This window comes from Ranitomeya imitator, chromosome 8 (assembly GCF_032444005.1).
Source record: "Ranitomeya imitator isolate aRanImi1 chromosome 8, aRanImi1.pri, whole genome shotgun sequence".
Taxonomy (NCBI): domain Eukaryota; kingdom Metazoa; phylum Chordata; class Amphibia; order Anura; family Dendrobatidae; genus Ranitomeya; species Ranitomeya imitator.
The window spans coordinates 63217410-63240608 of record NC_091289.1 but is presented as its reverse complement, the minus strand read 5'-3'; the positions used below and the strand labels follow the sequence as shown (position 1 = coordinate 63240608).

At 44.4% G+C, this 23199-nt stretch overlaps 2 protein-coding genes across 3 annotated transcripts in view; one reads left to right on the top strand and one right to left on the bottom strand.

Annotated features, from left to right (window-relative positions):
* Positions 1-2876: 2876 nt before the first annotated feature.
* Positions 2877-8589, top strand: SNU13 (small nuclear ribonucleoprotein 13). Its single transcript, XM_069737038.1, has 3 exons — positions 2877-3004; positions 3133-3253; positions 7637-8589. The coding sequence occupies exons 1-3, from the start codon at positions 3002-3004 to the stop codon at positions 7897-7899; spliced, it is 387 nt and encodes a 128-aa protein (XP_069593139.1). The 5' UTR covers positions 2877-3001; the 3' UTR covers positions 7900-8589.
* A 5234-nt stretch (positions 8590-13823) lies between these two features.
* XRCC6 (X-ray repair cross complementing 6) overlaps positions 13824-23199 on the bottom strand; it is a 66898-nt gene continuing 57522 nt past the window's right edge. For both annotated transcript variants that reach the window (XM_069737035.1, XM_069737036.1), the window contains exons 11-13: positions 18929-19029; positions 15940-16053; positions 13824-14220 (exon numbers count right to left, since the gene is read on the bottom strand). In XM_069737035.1, the coding sequence (XP_069593136.1) occupies positions 14018-14220; positions 15940-16053; positions 18929-19029 (418 nt within the window). In that variant the 3' untranslated portion in view covers positions 13824-14017. The remainder of the gene's footprint in view (positions 14221-15939; positions 16054-18928; positions 19030-23199) is intronic.

The following is a 23199-nucleotide window of genomic DNA, read 5'->3' as shown; positions in this document are numbered from 1 at the left end:
TGTGTTTTTGTTAGGGTACATGTGTCTCTTATGCATGCTGATAAAATTTGGTGCATAAAAAAAACCCATTTGATTCAAGTTCTTGAAGTTTTGGCACCAAAAACGCAGCAGAACCTGATATGTGCGTTTTCACACTCACCCATTGCTTTCAATGGGTGAAATTCATTGCAAAAACGCCGAAAGAAGTGACATGCTGCATTTTGCAAAAACGCAGCTCTTTGACAAAACTGTCAAGAAAAAAAAACAATGTGTGTCCATGAGAATTCTGAAATTTCAGACTTTGCTGGTAATGTGAAACGCAGTTGAAAATTTGCACAACAAAAGCTGCAAAAACGCAACGTGTGAACATATATACTAAATATTTTCTAATAAACCTATGTATCATTCTGCTAAGCTTCCACCTTCTCTGACTATACCACAGCAAGATAGACTGTATGTATAGTGTGAAAGGTTTCCTTTAAGCAGAGAGAACTCTTGACTGAGCATTTTTCTATGTTTTTAGACTATCCTATCTTTAAGGCTATGTGCACACTTTGCAGATTCCACTGCGGATTTTTCCGCAGTGGAATTCCAAAATCCGCAGTGAAAACCCGTTGCGGTTTTTACTGCGGATTTATCGCGGTTTTTACTGCGGTTTCTTCTGCGGATTTTCATCTGCAGTTTCCTATTGGAGCAGGTGAAAATCCGCAGAAAAGAAGTGACATGCTGCGGAATGTAATCCGCAGCGTTTCCGCGCGTTTTTTTCCGCAGCGTGTGCACTGCGTTTTTTGTTTCCCATAGGTTTACATTGGACTGTAAACTCATGGAAAACTGCTGCAGATCCGCAGCGGTCAAATCCGCTGCGGATCCGCAGCAAAATCCGCAAAGTGTGAATATAGCCTTAAGTTGCCAGTGAATCACAGTCAAGGAAATCATTAAGGCTATGTGCACACGTAGAATGGTCCTCTGCAGATTTTACCGTAGCGGATTTGATAAATCTGCAGGGCAAAAACGCTGCGTTTTTACTGCGGTTTTTGTGCAGATTCCACTGTGGTTTTACACCTGTGGTTTTCTATTAAGGAGCAGGTGTAAAACCGCTGGGGATTCCGCACAAAGAATTGACATGCTGCGGAATGTAAACCGCTGCATTTCCGTGCATTTTTTTCCGCAACATGTGCACTGCGGATTGCGTTTCCCATAGGTTTACATTGTACTGTAAACTCATGGGAAACTGCTGCGGACCCGCAGCTGCGGAAATGCTGCGGATCCGCAGCGTGTGCACATATCCTTACTGATTGCCAGAGGCCCAACAACCAGAGACCAGGTTTTCTGCAGGAGTCTATCTGAATGGAGTACAGGCATGCATGCTCAACTTCTACTTCATTCATTGGTTATGGGACTTCTGGCAATAGCCGAGTGCTGTACATACACAATGAATTGTGCTCTGGTCATGCACACACACCTCGGCTTCATTCTTTGACCGGGTCACACTTGCGAGTGCAATGCGTGAAACTCACATGAGTCTCTCGCATCAATACCCGGCACTGCCGCCAGCACTCAGGAACAGAGAGTTCAGCTGCATAGAAATACATACAGCTGCACGCTCCGGTCCTGAGTGCCGGGTATTGATGCGAGACACTAGCGCGAGTTTCTCGCATTGCACTCACAAGCGTGACCCCGGCCTTAGAGGGCGTTACAGACCCACCTTGTGGTGATCCAGTGCCCTCAGTGATCAGACAAACCTAGCTTCATCAATTCAGGATCCTAATTAAAATAAAATCAACCAATACTCACTTCCTAGAGAGGCGCTGTTCCGGCGATGTCAGTGCTGCTGGTCCAGAGAGTGATGTGACATTATTGTCACATGATGACTGCAGATAATGAGTGACGGCTCATCAGCCGTCGCCTTTACTATTTCATCAGGACAAAACGTCCGGTGCTGAAACATTGACGTGTAGAAGGCAGAGAGCAGCCACAGATTGCGTTCAGCCGCCACTGTCACACGTCACATTACTCTACGGTACCAGCAGCACTGACATCACTGGGACGGCGCCATTCCAGGAGGTAAACGTAGATTGTATTTTAATTAGGGTCCTGAGTTGATTATGCTGTAGGTTGCCCAGTAGTGGACAAGTCCTTATAGTTATGTGGGGCCAGAAACCCATGCTGGCTTTTTATCTGAGGGTCTTGGTGCGGATTTCACCCTCTGCAGTGAGATCAACAGTAGAAATCCACAGAGAGGATTAACATGGCGCAGGTGTGTTCACAACATTGTCCAATGTCTGCAGGGAGTGCTGACATTTCTTACATTATGTGTCCTGCGCCCTAAAAGTACAAGTGTAAGCCTACTGTCCCACTATGAGCTTTGCAGAGTGTTCGATGCTGCAGATTTTCTGAACCCATTAAAATGAGTTTCTTGCATTTTAAAAAAACAATACGTAGTGTAAAAAATCACCAAAAACTCATATTGGGAACTGGGAACGTAACCTAATAGATGTGTAAGTAAATCTCCCGGTCCTAGTGACACCCGGGTCTGAGCGCTACCGAAATCCCTGGAGAGCCAAGAAGTAGCGTTTCTCCTTACGGAGATTAAAAATCCCTGGAAAGTTAACACGTGAACGTGAAGCTGTTTTTCTTCCTCACTGCCTGCATTACTCCAGATCTCCACCTGAGGTCGCTGTGAAAACTGCAGCCACGCCTCGTACATTCTCCACCCTAACATTTATGCTCTATGGTTTTCAGAGAGAAGGAGGAGGAGTAGAACTGTGATCTCATCTGTCACGTCCCGCAGAGAGCAGGGAACTATGACATCAGACCAGAGACTGCCCACATAGCACAGAAGCCCCGCCCCGCATGACGTCAGGCAGACTTTGAGACACGTGGGCGGATTGTAGGAAGCCCCGCCCTTTCCGCTTTACTGGTCGGAAGTTAAGAGCACGTTGTGAACGCGTTGCGGACGCTGCGTCTCAGTTTTCCTCCGTGAAGCTTCCGAGCCGAGGGGAGACCGTACCTGAGAATAACCATGGTAAGAGCCGCCCGCCGGTGTCACTGCGCCTGGGGGATGCGGCCGCGTGTGGCCGGTGCCGGCACGTGTTGCGCATGTGTGGCGTGGACCCGCGCTTTGTGCTCATTCCTGTCCATGTTGTTTTACAGACTGATTGCGAGGTGAACCCTAAGGCCTACCCACTGGCGGATGCCCAGCTGACCAAGACCATCCTGGACCTGGTGCAGCAGGGCTCCAACTACAAGCAGCTCCGCAAAGGGGCTAACGAAGGTAAGAGCTGGGGGAGTGTGTGTGGGTCTGGTGTGTGTGTGTGTGGGGGGGACGTGTGTGTGTGTGTGGGGGACGTGTGTGTGTGTGGGGGACGTGTGTGTGTGTGTGGGGGACGTGTGTGTGTGTGTGGGGGACGTGTGTGTGTGTGTGGGGGACGTGTGTGTGTGTGTGGGGGACGTGTGTGTGTGTGTGGGGGACGTGTGTGTGTGTGTGGGGGACGTGTGTGTGTGTGTGGGGGACGTGTGTGTGTGTGTGGGGGACGTGTGTGTGTGTGTGGGGGACGTGTGTGTGTGTGTGGGGGACGTGTGTGTGTGTGTGGGGGACGTGTGTGTGTGTGTGGGGGACGTGTGTGTGTGTGTGGGGGACGTGTGTGTGTGTGGGGGACGTGTGTGTGTGTGGGGGACGTGTGTGTGTGTGGGGGACGTGTGTGTGTGTGGGGGACGTGTGTGTGTGGGACGTGTGTGTGTGTGTGTGTGGGACGTGTGTGTGTGACGAAAACCGCTGCAAAGACGCCTACACAACAGGTGCACATAGCCTCGACGGGTCTGTCAGAAAGATGTGCCCAGTGCACACGTTTTCCACAATCTTAACGTCATTTCAACGTCTTGACGGATTCTGTGCAGATTTGGAAGACGGAAGTGTGAAAGAAGCCTAAACTGTAATGTGACTGAGTTTAATGGAGCCGGTCATGAGGTCCTGCCAAAGCCTTTCAGGCCTGATGCGCAGCATTCTGTAACACTATATCTGCCCTCAACCTGCTAGACAATAAAAGCTTCTTATACAACCCCGCCCCATGGTCCAGTCTGAGAGGTGTTGCTCTCACCGTCCTTCTTGCTTCATGTGCTTCTCCGCCATGGTTCTCCTGCGCACATGTACTGCAGTGCGCAGGCATCAGGAAAGGTTGAAGAGCCCTGTTGCACTGCAGTACTTTGCTCTGCCCTCAACAGAGCAGAGAAGTACGCCTGTGCAGGAGCGCGATGCCAGGGAGACTGTGGCTGTCGCAGGAAGGACAGTGATAGTAAGAAGGGAGGCTCTGGACCGAGAACACTGACACCCTTGGACCCGACTGCCCCACAGGTGAGTATAAGTTATTTTTGTTCTTACAGGTTGGGGACAGATATACAGCATTACTGGATACTGTATCAGGCCTGAAAGATGGTGGCTTTACCTTATTGGCCAATCCTGCTGACAGGTTCCCTTTAAAGGGGCTGCCCAGTCTTACCATGACAGTCTGCAGTCACTCAGACTGCACACTTGTGAATCCTTACATCGTGTGCACGGCAAGGATTCTCTAGTGGTGGTAGCGAGACCAAGTGATCATGTGACCACAGTATGTGATCTGCATACTCCGTCACGTTCCTGATAGTTGTGCGTGGGTTCACTCAATTCACTTGTGTTGAATGAGGCCTCACACATAGTTGGAATGTCATCAGGAGGATGCAGGTGTCATACTTTGCGGTCACAACCACTCAGTCTTACTGCTGCACCAGAGAATCCTTTCAGCATGCAATGTGAACATTCACAAGTCAGCAGTCTCTATTGCATGTTCCCTGCCCCTAGTAATATACTCACCAGAGTTGAGCAAATTTCCTTGCGTCACCTCTTATTCGGCAAGCTATAGCGCTTGGCAAATAAGCTGCAGAGAGAACCTGGATACTTGGAGCGTGCTGGCTGATTGGTGCTGGGGCTGCATGTGTCGCAGCTTTGTCGCAGCACATGCATGAAGAGCACACAGCTGTGACACATGCAGCTGCAGCGCTGATCGGCCGGCACACTCCATGTTTCCTTGTTCTCTCTGCAGTCTATTAGGTAAGCGCTACAGCTTGCTGAATAAGCTGGGACCCGAAGAAATTTGCTCAACTCTAAGGCTAGGGTCACATTGCGTTGTGTGACCGCGTTTAACGGACTACGTTATAACGCGGTGTAACGTAGTCTGTTAACGCTGCCATTGCCTGTAATGGCGAACGCATCGCTAGCGCACGCTCACATTGGGCGTGCGCTAGCGATGTGCCGTCATTTGAGTGACCACCTCGAACGCTGCTTGCAGTGTTCGCGGTCCGTTCCTTGCTAGCGCAGATCGGGGATCTGCGCTTGCGGGATCGGCTAACTCGATCACTTGGGACATTGCGTTAGCGCAGTCCGTAGCGCTATGCGCTAAACGGACTGCCTTGTAAAAAAGAGAAAATGGAGGGCACCACCAAAAGAAAAATAACCTATAGAAGTAAAAAGATCCTGAATCCCCCTCAACAAGTAAGCAAACACCATAGAACCAATCAAGAAAAAGACATGTTGTATGGGAGATCAACAGGACGCAATAGTAACTAGATATCAAAAATATTTATTTTAATTGAACAGTCTAATAAGCAAAAAACACACAACACAATTAAAAACAATTAAAAGCACAAAACATGCCCATAATGACAAGGAATACAAGACATAGCCCACAGACAAAGGTAATTGCTAGTTTTTGGCACCTGAGGGGGCTGAGACAATTATGAGGGCGTACCCCCCCCCAAAAAAAGGAGTCAAAGTATTACATCCATTTATCTAAAGAATATAATAATATAATAATTGAACAATACTAGATACCTGTCCCAGCTAAAAGATAGACTAGCACCACATACGGAGATATGGGAGACTGCTGACCTATAAGCAGTAAAGGCAAAACTGCCAAGATACTATCCCCAAAAAAATAAGGACCACTGCAGGTTAGGTAAAGTAGCCAAACCAAAATAAGGGTAATATCATGAAAAAAAAGCATATATATGCATACCCAAAAAAAGAGATATCCAAGGCCCAACAGAACAATGGCAGGGAAGTCATCAGTCCGAGTCACAGGTCCAGTCCGTGCTGTCACTCGCCCCTGATGAAGCTGCCTCTATGCAGCGACACGCGTAGGGCAACATAGTCCCACGGACTGGCTTTGACATTCAGACTGGTATCCTGACTGACAGCACGGACTGGACCTGTGACTCGGACTGATGACTTCCCTGCCATTGTTCTGTTGGGCCTTGGATATCTCTCTTTTTTTGGGTATGCATATGTTTTTTTCATGAGATTACCCTTATTTTGGTTTGGCTACTTTACCTAACCTGCAGTGGTCCTTATTTTTTGGGGGATAGTATCTTGGCAGTTTTGCCTTTACTGCTTATAGGTCAGCAGTCTCCCATATCTCCGTATGTGGTGCTAGTCTATCTTTTAGCTGGGACAGGTATCTAGTATTGTTCAATTATTATATTATATTCTTTAGATAAATGGATGTAATACTTTGACTCCTTTTTTTTGGGGGGGGTACGCCCTCATAATTGTCTCAGCCCCCTCAGGTGCCAAAAACTAGCAATTACCTTTCTGTCTGTGGGCTATGTCTTGTATTCCTTGTCATTATGGGCATGTTTTGTGCTTTTAGTTGTTTTTAATTGTGTTGTGTGTTTTTTGCTTATTAGACTGTTCAATTAAAATAAATATTTTTGATATCTAGTTACTATTGTGTCCTGTTGATCTTCCATACAACATGTCTTTTTCTTGATTGGTTAAACGGACTGCCTTAACGCAATGTGACCCTAGCCTAATACTCCCCAGCTGCCATCTTCTGCTCTTCCCAGCGCTGCTCTGATCCTACTTCTGCCATCTTGTGACCACAGATTTTGACTAACCAGAAGTCAGAGGTAACTGTCACTAGCTCTCAATGTAAGTATATGAGAACCTTGCTCTGAGTCTCAGACTTGTATTGAAAGTGCCAGTTCACTTAGAGCAGTGGTCCCCAACTCCAGGCCTCGAGGGCCGCCAACAGTCCATGTTTTCAGGATTTCCTTAGTATTGCACAGGGGTTGGAATCATCACCTGTGCAGATGATCACATTACCACCAATGCAATACTAAAGAAATCCTGAAAACCTGCACTGTTGGCGGCCCTCGAGGCCTGGAGTTGGGGACCCCTGACTTAGAGGAAGCTGTGTGTTGGTAGTCACAGCCCGGTGACATGATATAGGACCAGAGCAGCATACATTAATGGTGGTGGCAAAGAAAAAAAAAATAAATGTTCAGTTTCTCCTTTTTAAACTGGCCATAGACCCAACCAGCCACCTGATCCATGCTGCCCGAATCCACCCTAAGCTTTATGGGAATGGGAAAAGTTGCTGAAATAAAAGTTTAAAGGCTCATCCGTCTATTTTAATATGTATAAATTCCATGGGAGTCAAAATTATAGCAAAGCATTAACTAGTCTGCAAAAAAAATCCTGACATGCTTTGGACAGACTTACCTTGTCTGTTTTGCTTTATACAAGCTGAAAATTGTGCTCTATTACCTCCTTTATAATTTTTACTGTTTATGCCGCTGATGTGATCATCATAAATACATTACTATGGTGCTCTTCTATTCACAGCCACAAAGACCCTAAATAGAGGCATTGCGGAGTTCATTGCTATGGCAGCTGATGCAGAACCTCTGGAGATCATCCTTCATCTTCCTCTTCTGTGTGAAGACAAGAATGTCCCTTATGTGTTTGTGCGATCCAAGCAGGCTTTAGGGAGAGCCTGTGGAGTTTCCAGACCAGTTATTGCTTGTGCAGTCACCATCAAGGAAGGCTCTCAACTGAAGCCCCAGATCCAGTCTGTGCAGCAAGCCATTGAGAGACTACTGGTGTGAATCACACTTTGCATTTATGGCAGAAGTCTACACTTCCATTTTCATGCTCTAATGTTCATTTTATTAATGTAACAGTGCTAAATGGTATATCCAGGACTTAATGCTCAGGCATATTTTGTTTTTCACAAACTGACATGTAGTTACTACCTACCTGTTGTGCCCGCCACAGAGTGCTCCTGCCAGCAATTCAGCTACCTCTGCTGATGCCACATCGACAGAGCGTCAGCTTCTCTTCCTCTGTGCTCTGTTTATGGGGCGTGACTTCCAACATCATTCTGATTGACAATCAGCTCCCCAATTAATCAGTGGCTGTCAATCAGAATGACATTGGAAATCCTGCCCTGTCAACAGAGCAGAAAGGAATATGCTGCTGTCTACATGACATCAGTGGTGGCAGTGGAGAGCGGCACTGGATGCAACAGACAGGTAGGTAGCAACCATCTGCCTGTTAGTGCTTAGGCACTTTTTTTTTTTTGTTTTTCACAAACTCCCGGATGTACCCCTTTAATGACCTTTTCTGAATATTTGAAATCTTCATTTGAGTCTTCAGATTGAACCATATTCCTCCAAACTGTACCTGTGTTAATAAATTCTTCAGTTGCAAGAATATTTTTAACCAGAAATAATCTGCCATATTACTTTATTTTCTGTGTATTTTATTTTTTTTAAATTAAAAATGTATACGGTGAACGCTTGTTTTTATTCAAAGGAACAAAGTGCAACAACGATTTGTTCTCAGTTATCTGCACAGACATTGGTTACGTAGATTGAAAAAACCTAGGTCCATCAAGTTCAACCTTTCTCCACCAACTACATTTTGTCACAAATTCAAATATAACCCACAATTCTGGTTTCTGTTTTTAAAAATGAGGGGGGAGTTTTACACTTAATAAATATATATAGTACAGACCAAAAGTTTGGACACACCTCATTTAAAGATTTTTCTGTATTTTCATCACTATCAAAATTGTACATTCACACTGAAGGCATCAAAACTATAAATTAATATGTGGAATTATACTTACTTTCAGTTGTTTCACACTTTATGTCTTATATTCTAGGTTCTTTAAAGTAGCCACCTTTTGCTTTGATAACTGCTTTGCACACTCTTGGCATTCTCTTGATGATCTTCAAGAGGTAGTCACCGGGAATGGTCTTCTGACAATCTTGAAGGAGTTCCCAGAGATGCTTAGCACTTGTTGGCCCTTTTGCCTTCACTCTGCGGTCCAGCTCACCCCAAACATCTCGATTGGGTTCAGGTCTGGTGACTGGAGGCCAGGTCATCTGGCGTAGCACCCCATCACTCTCCTTGGTAAAATAGCCCTTACACAGCCTGGAGGTGTGTTTGGGGTCATTGTCCTGTTGAAAAATAAATCATGGTCCAACTAAACGCAAACCGGATGGAATAGCATGCCGCTGCAAGATGCTGTGGTAGCCACGCTGGTTCCGTATGCCTTCAATTCTGAATAAATCCCCAACAGTGTCACCAGCAAAGCACCCCCACACCACCTCCTCCATGCTTCACAGTGGGAACCAGCATGTAGAGTCCATCCGTTCACCTTTTCTGCATCGCACAAAGACACGGTGGTTGGAACCAAAGATCTCAAATTTGGACTCGTCAGACCAAAGTACAGATTTCCACTGGTCTAATGTCCATTCCTTGTGTTCTTAAGCCCAAACAAGTCTCTTCTGCTTGTTGCCTGTCCTTAGCAGTGGTTTCCTAGCAGCTATTTTACCATGAAGGCCTGCTGCACGAAGTGTTCTCTTAAGGTTGCCATCACACTAGCAGCATTTGGTCAGTATTTGTAAGCCAAAACCAGGAGTGGAACAAATAGAGGAAAAGTATAACAAACATATGCACCACTTCTGCATTTATCACCCACTCCTGGTTTTGGCTTACAAATACTGATGTAAAATACTGCTAGTGTGATGGCAACAGTTGTAGAGATGTGTCTGCTGCTAGAACTCTGTGTGGCATTGACCTGGTCACTAATCTGAGCTGCTGTTAACCTGCGATTTCTGAGGCTGGTGACTCGGGTAAACTTCTCAGAAGCAGAGGTGACTCTTGGTCTTCCTTTCCTGGGGTGGTCCTCATGTGAGCCAGTTTCTTTGTAGCGCTTGATGGTTTTTGCCACTGCACTTGGGGCACTTTCAAAGTTTTCCCAATTTTTCAGACTGACTGACCTTCATTTTTTAAAGTAATGGTGGCCACTTGTTTTTCTTTACTTAGAATTTGTATTATGGCAAGAAAAAAGCAGCTAACAGTCTATTCAGTAGGACTATCAGCTGTGTATGCACCAGACTTCTGCTCACCACAACTGATGGTCCCAACCCCATTTATAAGGGAAGAAATCCCACTTATTAAACCTGACAGGGCACACCTGTGAAGTGAAAAACATTCCCGGTGACTACCTATTGAAGCTCATCAAGAGTGTGCAAAGCAGTCATCAAAGCAAAAGGTGGCTACTTTGAAGAACCTAGAATATAAGACATATTTTCAGTTGTTTCACACTTTTTTGTTAAGTATATAATTCCACATGTGTTAATTCATAGTTTTGATGCCTTCAGTGTGAATGTACAATTTTCATAGTCATGAAAATACAGAAAAATCTTTAAATCTTGTGTCCAAACTTTTGTTCTGTACTAATATATATATAGTCTATAAGAGGAATTATATATCCAATTCAAAAGGCACAACTGATTGAACTCACAAGTTATTAATGGAAAGAAATTACAAATCTATAATATTGTATGGGGATGTCCGTCCAATGCTGCAAAGATAAGAATTCCACATGGAAATGCCAATAAGTCCCGAAACGACATATTTAGAATGTTATAAGGCTGCGATGTAAAAGACGACAAGAAGAATGAGAATATGGACCCAGATGACGAGCAAAAAATGATTTACAAGAACATAACGAAACTAAGATTCTCATTCACACCCCGGGGACATACAGCATCAAGAGTCCAATCCATTTGGACTCGAGTTTGGCCAGGATGTTGCCACCCATCATTTGTGGTAGTACCATGTCAATACCTCTAACAGCTGTGTGGCATTACAATTAAGAAATTTCCTAAAATGCCTTGGGATTGTTTTGACGGATCATATCTCCGTCATCTCTCTTGCTGGTAGAATACCATTGATGTGTTCACTTGCACATACCTTTAGTTGTTGCGTTGCGAGTCCGACGTATACCAATGGGCAGGGGCACGTGGCATGATAAATCACCGCCTTAGGCAACGTTCACATTTGCGTTGTGCGCCGCTGCGTCGGCGACAACGCAAATAAAAACGCACACAAAAACGCTGCGTTTTGCGACGCATGCGTCCTTTTTTGCCGAAATTTGGACGCACTTTTTGCATTTTCTGCGCCCAACGCTTGCGGCAAAAAAAAACACGCATGCGTCGCACAACGCAGCACAACGCATGTCCATGCGCCCCCATGTTAAATATAGGGGCACATGACGCATGCGTTGCCGCAGCGTCGGGAAACGCTAATGTGAACGTTGCCTTAGTTGTGCAGGTGATAGCATGTGTAATTTTGAACACTTAAGAACCGTGGTGGCGAACCTATGGCATGCACACGCCAGGCACGGGAGACGCCGCTCCCTTCTTCCCATGTTCAAACGTATTCAGGTCTTTTGGATCTGAACAGTGCTGTGCCAGGACTGGGGCAGAGGGGCATTTGTCAGCCAAAGTCGCAGAGAAGCAGAGACAGCGCGGGCACTGGTAAGAGCTCCAGGAGGAGCTGAACGTTAAATGTATCATGGATGGATGGGGGAATTGTGAAAGAAGGTACAGTTTTACTAGAGTAAATTGTGTGGGGATGAGGCATTTTCTATTCAGAGGGGGCAGTGTGTGTATTTTGCAGAGGGGCTGTGTGTGTATTTAATATGCACAGGGCAGTGTGTTTAAGTTGGTGTATTTCGCACAGGGGTAGTGTGTGCATATTTTGCAAAGAGGCAGTGTGTGTGTGAGATATTGCGTGTTTCAGAGGGGCAGTGTGTGTGTGGTTGGGGTTCAGCATTTTGCAGAGAAGCTGTGTGTGTGAGAGGTTTTGAAAAGAAGCAGAATGTGTGTGTGTGAGGAATTTTGCAGAAAAGCACTGCGTGTATATTTTGCAGAAGGGCAGTGTGTGTGTGTTGGGGGGTATTTTGCACGTCTTCTGCGATGTCCACACCAGCCACACTGTCTCCTGCGATATCCACAGCGGCCCCTCTGTCTCTTGTGATGTCCACACCGCCCCACTGTCTCCTGCGATCTCAGCACCAGCCCCACTGCCTCTTGTGATGTCTGCACCAGCCCCACTGCCTCCTTTGATGACCACACAGCAGCAATGTTTCTTGTGACATCCACACCAGCCCCAATGCCTCCTGTGATGTCTGCACCAGCCCCACTACCTCCTTTGATGACCACACCAGCAGCAATGTTTCTTGTGACATCCACACCAGCCCCAATGCCTCCTGTGATGTCCGCATCAGCCCAAATGCCTCCTGTGACTTCCGCATCAGCCCAAATGCCTCCTGTGATGTCCACACCAGCCCCAATGCCTCCTGTGATGTCCACACCAGCCCCAATGCCTCCTGTGATGTCCGCATCACATTGACTGAGTGATGACTATATCACCTGTCAACGAATCTTTGTTTCAAGTCCAAGGCTTGTCGCTCAAAGTCATCGTTAGTTAAACAAATCCTGCGAAGATGGATAAATTGCCCAGTTGGAATGGATCTTATCATAGCCTGTGGATGGGATGAAGATGCATGTAACAGAGCATTGACAGACGTAGCTTTCTGATGAAGATCTTTTTGTAAGCAATTACTGGTGCCTCTTTTCACTAAGACGTCCAGGAATTCAATGGAGTTCCTGTCGTAATAATAGCAAGCTATAAAAGAATGCAATGATTCAGTGGAATCCTGCTAGGTCAAGAATATGTTATCAATGGACTGTGTCCAAATGGGGACACATTCAATTGATGCATAACAATCCAACAGGAAGAGGTCCCTCTACCACAGCCCCAAGAAAAGATTTGCATACACTGGTGTGAAAGAGGCCTCCGTGGCTGTACCTTGGAGCTACAGAAAGAAGGACCTCTTGAACAGAAAGAAATTATGGGACAGAGTAAATTGTAAAAGCTGAATAAGAAATTCATTGAACATAGAAGGGTATGAAGATGTCTCAAAAAAGAGGAGGAGCAGGTCACAGGAGACAGGAGCCCATGCTCATAAGAATGGAGAGCAGTGAATTTTTCATTCTGTTTAATAGTGGGCACATGTTATCGCCAAATCGCTGCAGGAAGCTGGCCGCTGCGACTAAAAGTGTGCCTGCTATTAAAGAAGATGAATATTCACTACTCTCCACTCCCATAGTTCTGCTCTGCCCTACTGCATCAGTGCGCATGCGCCGGCACACGTCTTTCCGGCTCATGTACTGGAACTGTTTCGCCGACACTGCTGTGTGCATGCGCACTGATGTTTTCGGCTCTGCCCACAGTAGGGTAGAGCACAGTGCACAGGCGCGAGCCGGTGATTTGTTTGCGCAGGATCTTTAAAAGGTTTTTGGGTGTATACAAATTTATGAAGTGAAAAAAAAAAAAAACTCTAACAGTATGTGTTGGTGCATGTTCAGTTTTTTTTAGCAGATTTTTTTTTTTACTGAAAAAGTCCACATAAAAAGTTGTTTTTTTGTGCTTTTCAAGGGTTATTTTTTCTGCTTTTAATTCAGTCAGTATCCAAATCTAAAGCTTTTTTTCTGGGAGAAACTCCAAGAATTACATGCTGCTTTTTCATTATTAACTCGTGGGGAAAAACCAGCACCATGTGCACAACAGGCAGGCGTGTTTTACCATTGAAATAATGATCCGTGCAGGAATCTCCGTAACATCAAAACAGCCGAAAATAGGAAGGTAACGTGACACGGCACCCGGCTGTTAACAAAAAGGAAAAACTTTATTCCATCTTTGTAACTAAGAATTTACATCTGAATATAGACTGGACTTTTCTGCTATTAATATGCAGAATTATAAAGGCTTCTATCATTAGCAGATAACATTAGTAACAAAACAGTGGAAAGTCAAATTATGTTTAGATCTACACTTGTTCCCATTATGGCGAATAAAGATTCAGTTTTTACTAAAGTAATCAACCAGTGCATCCACGAGCTCCTGCTTTTTCCCGCCCTTTAGTCCATAATTACGACAAAATTCCTTCAAAACCGGCACGGTCAGTTTTCCCAGCGTTCCCTTCTCCACATACGCTCTTAGGTCGGCTTCAGAAATGGTGGTTTCTGTCTTGGCCTTCTTTCCAGCCTGGCCGCTGTCATCTCCTACAAAAAGGCAAAAACAAGTCTTGAAAGGGAAATAGTCCGGTCCGGATTCCCCGAAGATCAAGCTGCTCATCTGTGCTGCCCGAATGAATAACATCGGTCCGGGTGCTGTTGGTGTTTTCACAGACAGCACTTGGACTGACAACACAGTCATGTGAATAAGTCCTAAGGAGAATAACTCTGAGAATATGTTAGGAATACATCAGGATTCATTGTAATGAGGCAAGATGAGAAATACTGATTGATGCTTTACTTACTGTGATATTTCGGCTCTTCCCGAGCCTTGATCTCACTGGCACAGAATGCAGAAGAGCTGCTGGCAATCTCAGTGGAGCCATGTGCTCATCTCTGGCCGTCTCTTCACCAAAGCTCATCGCTCCACTGAGTTTTACCAGCAGTCGTTATTCCGTTTTTTGACCATTTTTCCTCTGCATTCTATGACAGTGAATTCAAGGCTCGAGAAGAGCCGAAACGTTACAATAAGAAATACATAAATCATTTTTTCGTCATAGGCAACAAGTGATCAATGAAAAAAGAAAACCAAGTTCTAACCATACTGTGCCCGGCTCGGGGGAGACGCACAGCACTGAGCAGTCCTGGCTGTTCTCCAATCATGCCCCATGTGCTGGGCATGACCGGAGAACAGCTCGGTGCTACACCCTGCCCCGACACTGGAAAGGCATCTGCCCCTGATGATAGGTTCCCATTATCTGATATCCCAATGTCATAATGTGAGGGCATACAGCTAGGAGATGCCATGCACAGTAATGTCAGCAGTCTCTACTAAGCAGGCTGAATTCAATACAGACACATAATGGTGTGAGTGCACTACTGAAACTATCAGACAATAGATAAAGGCGCTGGTACCATGTGTAGTACTGAGAGTCTTAAGTGCAAATATTGGGATCTAAGGAGTAACGTCTCTCCTTGTGGAGAGTGACATGCCAGACCTGCCATTCCAATGTGAGGAGGCTTATAAGCCTTTCCATGCTCCTCTGGGAAATTAAATATGCAAATTGTCTTTTTCAGAGAGGAAGAGGACTAGAACTCTAGTGCCACCTATTGGAAGTAGCAATCCTACAAGTCAATGATGACCCTATAACGAGCCTTGTCACATGACTTCGAATAAAAGTCAAACCAGAATCTCAATTTGCAGACACCGTGATTTTCTTTCTTTGATATTCAGATGGGAGTTAACACTTTCTCTGTGCTGACTGAAATTGTCCTCGGCTTGCTTTGATAGTTGAATGGATAGAAATCCATCCGAATATCAATGAAAAACAATCAGCAAGCAGAGAGAGACCATTTACATTCTAACAATGTAACAGCTTGTGATTTGCATACTCCTGGCCACATTACGACTAGACATTGCATTGAGAAAGGTCGCGCCCATCTAGTCAGCATGTGACCGCATGTATGCAAATCACATAGTTGTGGTTACCTGCAAGCTGCTCACAGCAATGGAAAATCCTCACAGTGGGCAGTGCACACGATGTGAAAATGTATAAGTCTGTAGACACAGGGTGATTGCAGACTTGTAACCTTACAACTGACAACCCCTTTAGGATTAGTAGGGTCCTGGCCCCTGAATCCTCGCATATCCTATGTATATGCCAACCTAACCTTACTGCAATACCCCTCTAAATAGATTCCTGCTTGTTGCATTAAATACAAAATTAATATTATTGCCAAATGCAATACCAAATCAGCTTATCTTACCCTGTTTCCGTTTTCCAGCTTTGCTTTCTGGGTTATACCCGGGTGGATACACCAGTTCTTTAAATTCTTCTGACAGAGAACCCAATCGATTATCTATCATGTTGGTCTTTGGTACTAGAATTGAAAAAACAAAACGTGTAGGTGTTACTGACATCTCAAGTCACACACAAGTCTTACCCCTCCACTGTCCCCTTAATGTTCACCTGGGTGTTTTATTCTTAGCTACGATCAGTTATCTTCATTATGGGAGTATTCAAGGAAACACTTGTACTATTCTCAGGAGTCACGCAGTCCAATCAACCTTTTTCCTGCCCGAAACGCAACAGTTTCAGGCTGAGAAAGTCAGGAAGTGATTTACAATACAATCAAATGGCTTAATTTTACCAACACAGCCTGCCATCTTGTAATGGTGATGATTCTTCTTCCTTGTCACCTTATGGTTTTAATAGTGTTGTCTATTCCTTAAAAGTTTATTTGAAAAAGACCCAGAATGCTACAAAATAATAACGTGAAACCACTTACCTCCCCGTTCCTCCACGGCTCCAGTTCCAACACTGCTTTAGTCCCCTGGAAGGGCATGTGACCACTGCAGCCAAACACTGTCAAGCCCTTTGAAGCCTGACCTACACAGAAGATGGCGGTTGGCTTAAGAAGGCTTTGTATGAATCTTTAGCTGGTAGCCATCTCGGCCGGCTCGCTCATACACAGGAGCGCTTATTCAGCCAAGTGCTCTCTGTAAGACAGCTGCTACCAGACATCTCTGATGGTGACTTATCTAAGAGAGAAAACGATCGGCAGTCCAAAACCAGACATGCTGGATCCTTATCTCCCCCGACAGTTAGCTGTTCGGGATCCCCATATGCATCAAACAGTCGGCAGAACCATCTTGGGTTCCAGAAAAATGTGGAACAATGTAGAAACAGCACCTGAACATCCCCTGGAATGGTCCTCTGGAGCCTTCATTGGAACAACATGTTGAGTAGTTGTTGATGCCCAATGCCAATGGCCAGAGGGTTATTTCCAGGGTTACTGAACAGCTTGTCAGTAACACTGGGCCTCGGTCCGTCTCTATCCATGGAATCCACCACATAACTTCTGCAGCATATTATCCAGCTACCAGCAAGGGAAAACAATCATCTTGGGTAAAAAAATTGCTCATTTTTTTTTCTATCAAAATGCGTATAACTGCTCAAAATCAACCGTGTGCCCATCTGTTTCTGGGCTGTACTTTATGTTTTAGGATTAGATTTCCTTGGAACAGTTCTAAAGCACACTTTACAACGAAAACAAATCTGCTCAATGGAGAATGTGGTTTCGCACTCTACATTACTTTCTCAAGGGATTACCGTAAATAGTGTGCGAAACGTGCGTCGGGGTGCAGTTATCTATTGCGAAGTTTGGGTAACTATTGGTCATTACATGGATCATGGATCATGCTTTACTTTATATATTGCCATGTATATTGTGCACAATTGCATATGCACTTTAACCCCTTCATTACCGTGTGATTTTCTATTTTCTGTGTTTCCCTCCCCCTTCTTCCAAGAGCCGTAACTTTTTTTTTCATTTTTCTGTCAATATGGCTATGTGAGGACTGTTGTTTTTTTTTTGCAGGACGAGTTGTACTTTTGAATGACACCATTGATTTTACCATTTAGTATACTGGAAAATGGGGGGAAAAAAATCCACGTGTGGGGAAAAAAAAGTGAAATTCCACAAGTGTTATGTGGGTTTTTTTTGTTCACCATATGGTAAAGGTAAGTTCACACAGGACGTTTTTGCTTTTTTTTTCTGCAGCAAAACCTGATCATCTTGGCAGGAATGAAGCTGCGTCAAAAACGCAGGTTTAGATGCGTTTTTTGTTGCGTATTTGGTGCGTTTTTTTTATCTTTGTCCATGCTAATGTCCTTGGATTTTCAGCAGCAAAAACGCAGCAAATAATGATACCTGCATTTTTGCTGTGTTTTTGCTGCGTTTTTTTCAACACCCATTCAAGTCAATGGGTGAAAAAACGCAGCAAGACGCTGAAAGAAGTGATATTGTATTAAAGGGAATATATTAGATTGACTTTTTCTGGATACCTGTATGTGCCATCGCTTACCTCTTATTGATGAATTGTTTTGGTTTTGAGGCACTAATTTTAAATTGTGTGTATTGTATATATGTTAATAAAGTCATAATTTTTAATCAAAAGAATGACACTTCTTGATTCAGTGCAGTTTAACAACTAGCTCTGTAGTCAGTATGTTCATATATATCATATTTAGCAGATTTCTGCATAATTTATAACACATTGCCTACATGATCAAGTATTTTATTTTACCCTTACCCCCATGTGTTTGGTATTTTCTCGGTATTTATATATACATATACTTTAATGTGATGTCATATGTACATTAGTTGTAGAATGTATTATTTACCATTATATAACTGTCTGAAAACACTAGAGACGCCATGTACTTTTTCAGGAACACTTCCTGCCCGCTTCCACTAACTACAAAAGCAGAACTTCAGTGCTGCAGACAAAGAAATAATAGTAACCTTAGGAGTGATGAGCGAACATGCTCAGATAAGGTGCTATCCAAGCGTGCTTGTGTGCTAACCGAGCATGCTTAGATAACACCTTATCAGAGCACGTTGGCTCATCACTAAACCTTAGCACATGCAGCATTGATACTGCTATGCACAGTCCTGAGTATAGCGGCTGCTTATGCCTTCACCCACCTACTTTTCAGAGAGGCAGAAATGTCGGGATGTCAAGGTGTCTAGGCAAACTGGCAAAATATATATTTTTTTCAATTACTAATTTGCACCAGCTTGATTATGATATATACATATATCACATATGTACATGACACTGCAACAACATGGGTTACTAGGAAACCCCCTTTGATGCTTTTCCATTATGAAAGGACAGTCAAACATTGTTAACATGTTTCTAGTCCATAATAATAATAGACAAAAAGGAGTAAAGACCGAACTATCTTACATGTGAGATCTTCAATGGGTTCAGGCTCCATCAAGTCAAGGGCGAGGGCTTCCAGGTTTCGGAAGTGTTGTTGTAGTACGGGGTTCTCGAATGAGTCACTCCTAGAAGAACAGGATGGGTTCATGAGAACTGCTAGGGATATCCAGTTCTTTTTAAAAATGGGACTTAAATATTTAATGGCAAATGTTAAAATACATTGTGTATACCTCCCCCCCTCAGAGAAGAAAACTTACAGAAAACGAAACATTAATCTTCCAAGCCTCACTGTGACAGTGTACAGTACTGGGAATGGAGATCAGAGGGATCTGCTGACTTTTATAAAAATAGCTAATGGGGGTTTTACATCGATGCAACTAGACATTGCTATATCCACCTGTCAGCAGGAATTCACCCCCTAAACTATACTCACATGTAGTGTCAAACATAAGTCCAGCAATACCTATACATGGCCAGTCCCTTAGACACTTACTGAGACATTAGGGATTGATATGCAAATGAGGCAGAATCTGAAGCCTCTGTCACTCCAGCTCTATTCCTCGCCCAGCACTGCCTTCTGCTGGTGTGACGGCTCCTTTGCCTGAAGTCACACAGCACAGAGGCTGTCAGTAAGGCAGGAGCAGGCGGTGCTGAGAGGGATAGAGCTGGAGTGACAGAGGCTTCAGACTCAGACTCATTTTCATATCATTTCCAACGCTGATTTATTAGTAATGGAGGAAAGGACCGGCCATGTAAATGCATTGTTGGACTTGCCTTTGAAAGAGCTATTTAGTCAGGGGGTGAATTCCTTCCTTGAAAGCTTTTTATGAAGCAACAGACCAGAGTTTGTATCAGGAAATATTGGTGAGATATTCAAGCTGTATTCTACATAATATTATATTCTGCTATATAGGATAAAAACAAAAACATAAAAGTTAAGGGAATCAGTCACGAGATTCATGTCTGAATCATGGACAGCATGAAAGAGACACTGGTTTGTGGCTGCAGCTAGATAGGTTTTCCTTTGAAATGCTGGGGTATTTCAGAGAAGGCACACATTTATAAGATGGGCTGGGACTATGTGTCTCGGCAGTCCGAGGAAGGTCCCTGGCTGGCTTCTCCCCGCCCAGTCTAGAGAGAGACCTGTAATTCAATAAGATTGGGGCAGGAGGAACCCAGCCAACACACACGTTCCCTGGCCAACACACACGTTCCCCGGCCAACTATTAAAAGTATGTTTTCTCTAAGGCTCCCAGCGTTTCAAAAGGAAAACATCCCTAGCTGCAATCGCATTCATACTGTCCGTGATTCGGACATGAATCTGATCACAGGTTCGCTTTAACTTTCCTGCATTTAGTTTTATCCCTAATAGTATAGAACAGACCTGGGCAAAGTGCCACATCCTGCCGAGGAGCCGGAAAACAACAGGCCCAGGGCCGCACGATGCCGCCTGCCCACTCGCTGCCTCCATCTGCGCTGACTTCTTTGGTAGAGAAGCCTCCGACCACTTCCTCCACCAATCAGCGTGTGAAACAGCTGAAGTGATGAAAACAAAAAAAAAATAAAATAAAATATTATATATATATATATATATATATATATATATATATATATATATATATATATATATATATATATATATGTGTGTGTATATATATATATATATATATATATATATATATATATATATATATATATATACAGTTAGGTCCATATATATTTGGACAGAGACAACATTTTTCTAATTTTGGTTATAGACATTACCACAATGAATTTTAAACAAAACAATTCAGATGCAGTTGAAGTTCAGACTTTCAGCTTTCATTTGAGGGTATCCACATTAAAATTGGATGAAGGGTTTAGGAGTTTCAGCTCCTTAACATGTGCCACCCTGTTTTTAAAGGGACCAAAAGTAATTGGACAATTGACTCCAAGGCTATTTCATGGACAGGTGTGGGCAATCCCTTCGCTATGTCATTCTCAATTAAGCATATAAAAGGCCTGGAGTTGATTTGAGGTGTGGTGCTTGCATTTGGAAGGTTTTGCTGTGAAGTAAACATGCGGTCAAAGGAGCTCTCCATGCAGGTGAAACAAGCCATCCTTACGCTGCGAAAACAGAAAAAACCCTTCCGAGAAATTGCTACAATATTAGGATTGGCAAAATCTACAGTTTGGTACATCCTGAGAAAGAAAGAAAGCACTGGTGAACTCATCAATGCAAAAAGACCTGGGCGCCCACGGAAGACAACAGTGGTGGATGATCGCAGAAATAATCTCCATGGTGAACAGAAACCCCTTCACAACAGCCAACCAAGTGAACAACACTCTCCAGGAGGTCGGCGTATCAATATCCAAATCTACCATAAAGAGAAGACTGCATGAAAGTAAATACAGAGGTTCACTGCACGGTGCAAGCCACTCATAAGCATCAAGAATAAAAAGGCTAGACTGGACTCTGCTAAAAAACATCTAAAAAAGCCAGCACAGTTCTGGAAGAACATTCTTTGGACAGATGAAACCAAGATCAACCTCTACCAGAATGATGGAAAGAGAAAAGTATGGTGAAGGCGTGGTACAACTCATGATCCAAAGCATACCACACCACCTGTAAAACACGGCGGAGGCAGTGTGATGGCTTGGGCATGCATAGCTGCCAGTGGCACTGGGTCACTAGTGTTTATTGATGATGTGACACAGGACAGAAGCAGCCGAATGACTTCTGAGGTATTCAGAGACATACTGTGTGCTCAGATCCAGCCAAATGCAGCAAAACTGATTGGTCGTCGTTTCATACTACAGATGGACAATGACCCAAAACATGAAGCCAAAGCAACCCAGGAGTTTATCAAAGCAAAGAAGTGGAATATTCTTGAATGGCCAAGTCAGTCACCTGATCTCAACCCAATTGAGCAGCATTTCACTTGTTAAAGACTAAACTTCAGACAGGAAGGCCCACAAACAAACAGCAGCTGAAAACCACCACAGTGAAGGCCTGGCAGAGCATCAAAAAGGAGTAAACACAGCGTCTGGTGATGTCCATGAGTTCAAGACTTCAGGCAGTCATTGCCAACAAAGGGTTTTCAACCAAGTACTAAAAATGAACATTTTATTTAAAAATTATTGAATCTGTCCAATTACTTTTGGTCCTTTTAAAAACAGGGTGGCACATGCTAAGGAGCTGAAACTCCTAAACCGTTCATCCAATTTTAATGTGGATACCCTCAAATGAAAGCTGAAAGTCTGAACTTCAACTGCATTGGAATTGTTTTGTTTAAAATTCATTGTGGTAATGTCTATAACCAAAATTAGAAAAATGTTGTCTCTGTCCAAATATATATGGACCTAACTGTATATATATATATATATATATATATATATATATATATATATATATATATATATATAGTGTACTGCGGAGAGTCAGCGCCCCAGAAACAGGGAGAGAAGCAGAGCGCCGGAGAACGGGACGAGGTGAGTATGTGGTGTTCTTTTTTTCATGTGTACGGGATGTTTGGGTGGGCATGTCGAGGCTAGGGGGGTGTCATCCTGCATACCTGCATATGGGGAGGCTGTGTGGGGCTTATGCAGTATATGGGGGAGGCGGTGTGGGGCTCATGCTGTTTATGGGGAGGCTGTGTGGGGCTCATGCTGTATATGGGGAGGCTGTGTGGGGCTCATGCCGTATATAGGGAGGCTGTGTGGGGCTCATGCTGTATATAGGGAGGCTGTGTGGGGCTCATGCTGTATATGGGGAGGCTGTGTGGGGATTATGCAGTATATAGGGAGGCTGTGTGGGGCTCATGCTGTATATAGGGAGGCTGTGTGGGGCTCATGCTGTATATGGGGAGGCTGTGTGGGGCTCATGCAGTGTATATGGGGAGGCTGCGTGGGGCACATGCTGTATATAGGGAGGCTGTGTGGGGCTCATGCTGTATATAGGGAGGCTGCGTGGGGCTCATGCCGTATATAAGGAGGCTGTGTGGGGCTCATGCCGTATATAGGGAGGCTGTGTGGGGCTCATGCCGTATATAGGGAAGCTGTGTGGGGCTCATGCCGTATATAGGGAGGCTGTGTGGGGCTCATGCTGTATATGGGGAGGCTGTGTGGGGCTCATGCTGTATATGGGGAGGCTGCGTGGGGCTCATGCAGTGTATATGGGGAGGCTGCGTGGGGCACATGCCGTATATAGGGAGGCTGTGTGGGGCTCATGCTGTATATAGGGAGGCTGCGTGGGGCTCATGCCGTATATAAGGAGGCTGTGTGGGGCTCATGCCATATATAGGGAGGCTGTGTGG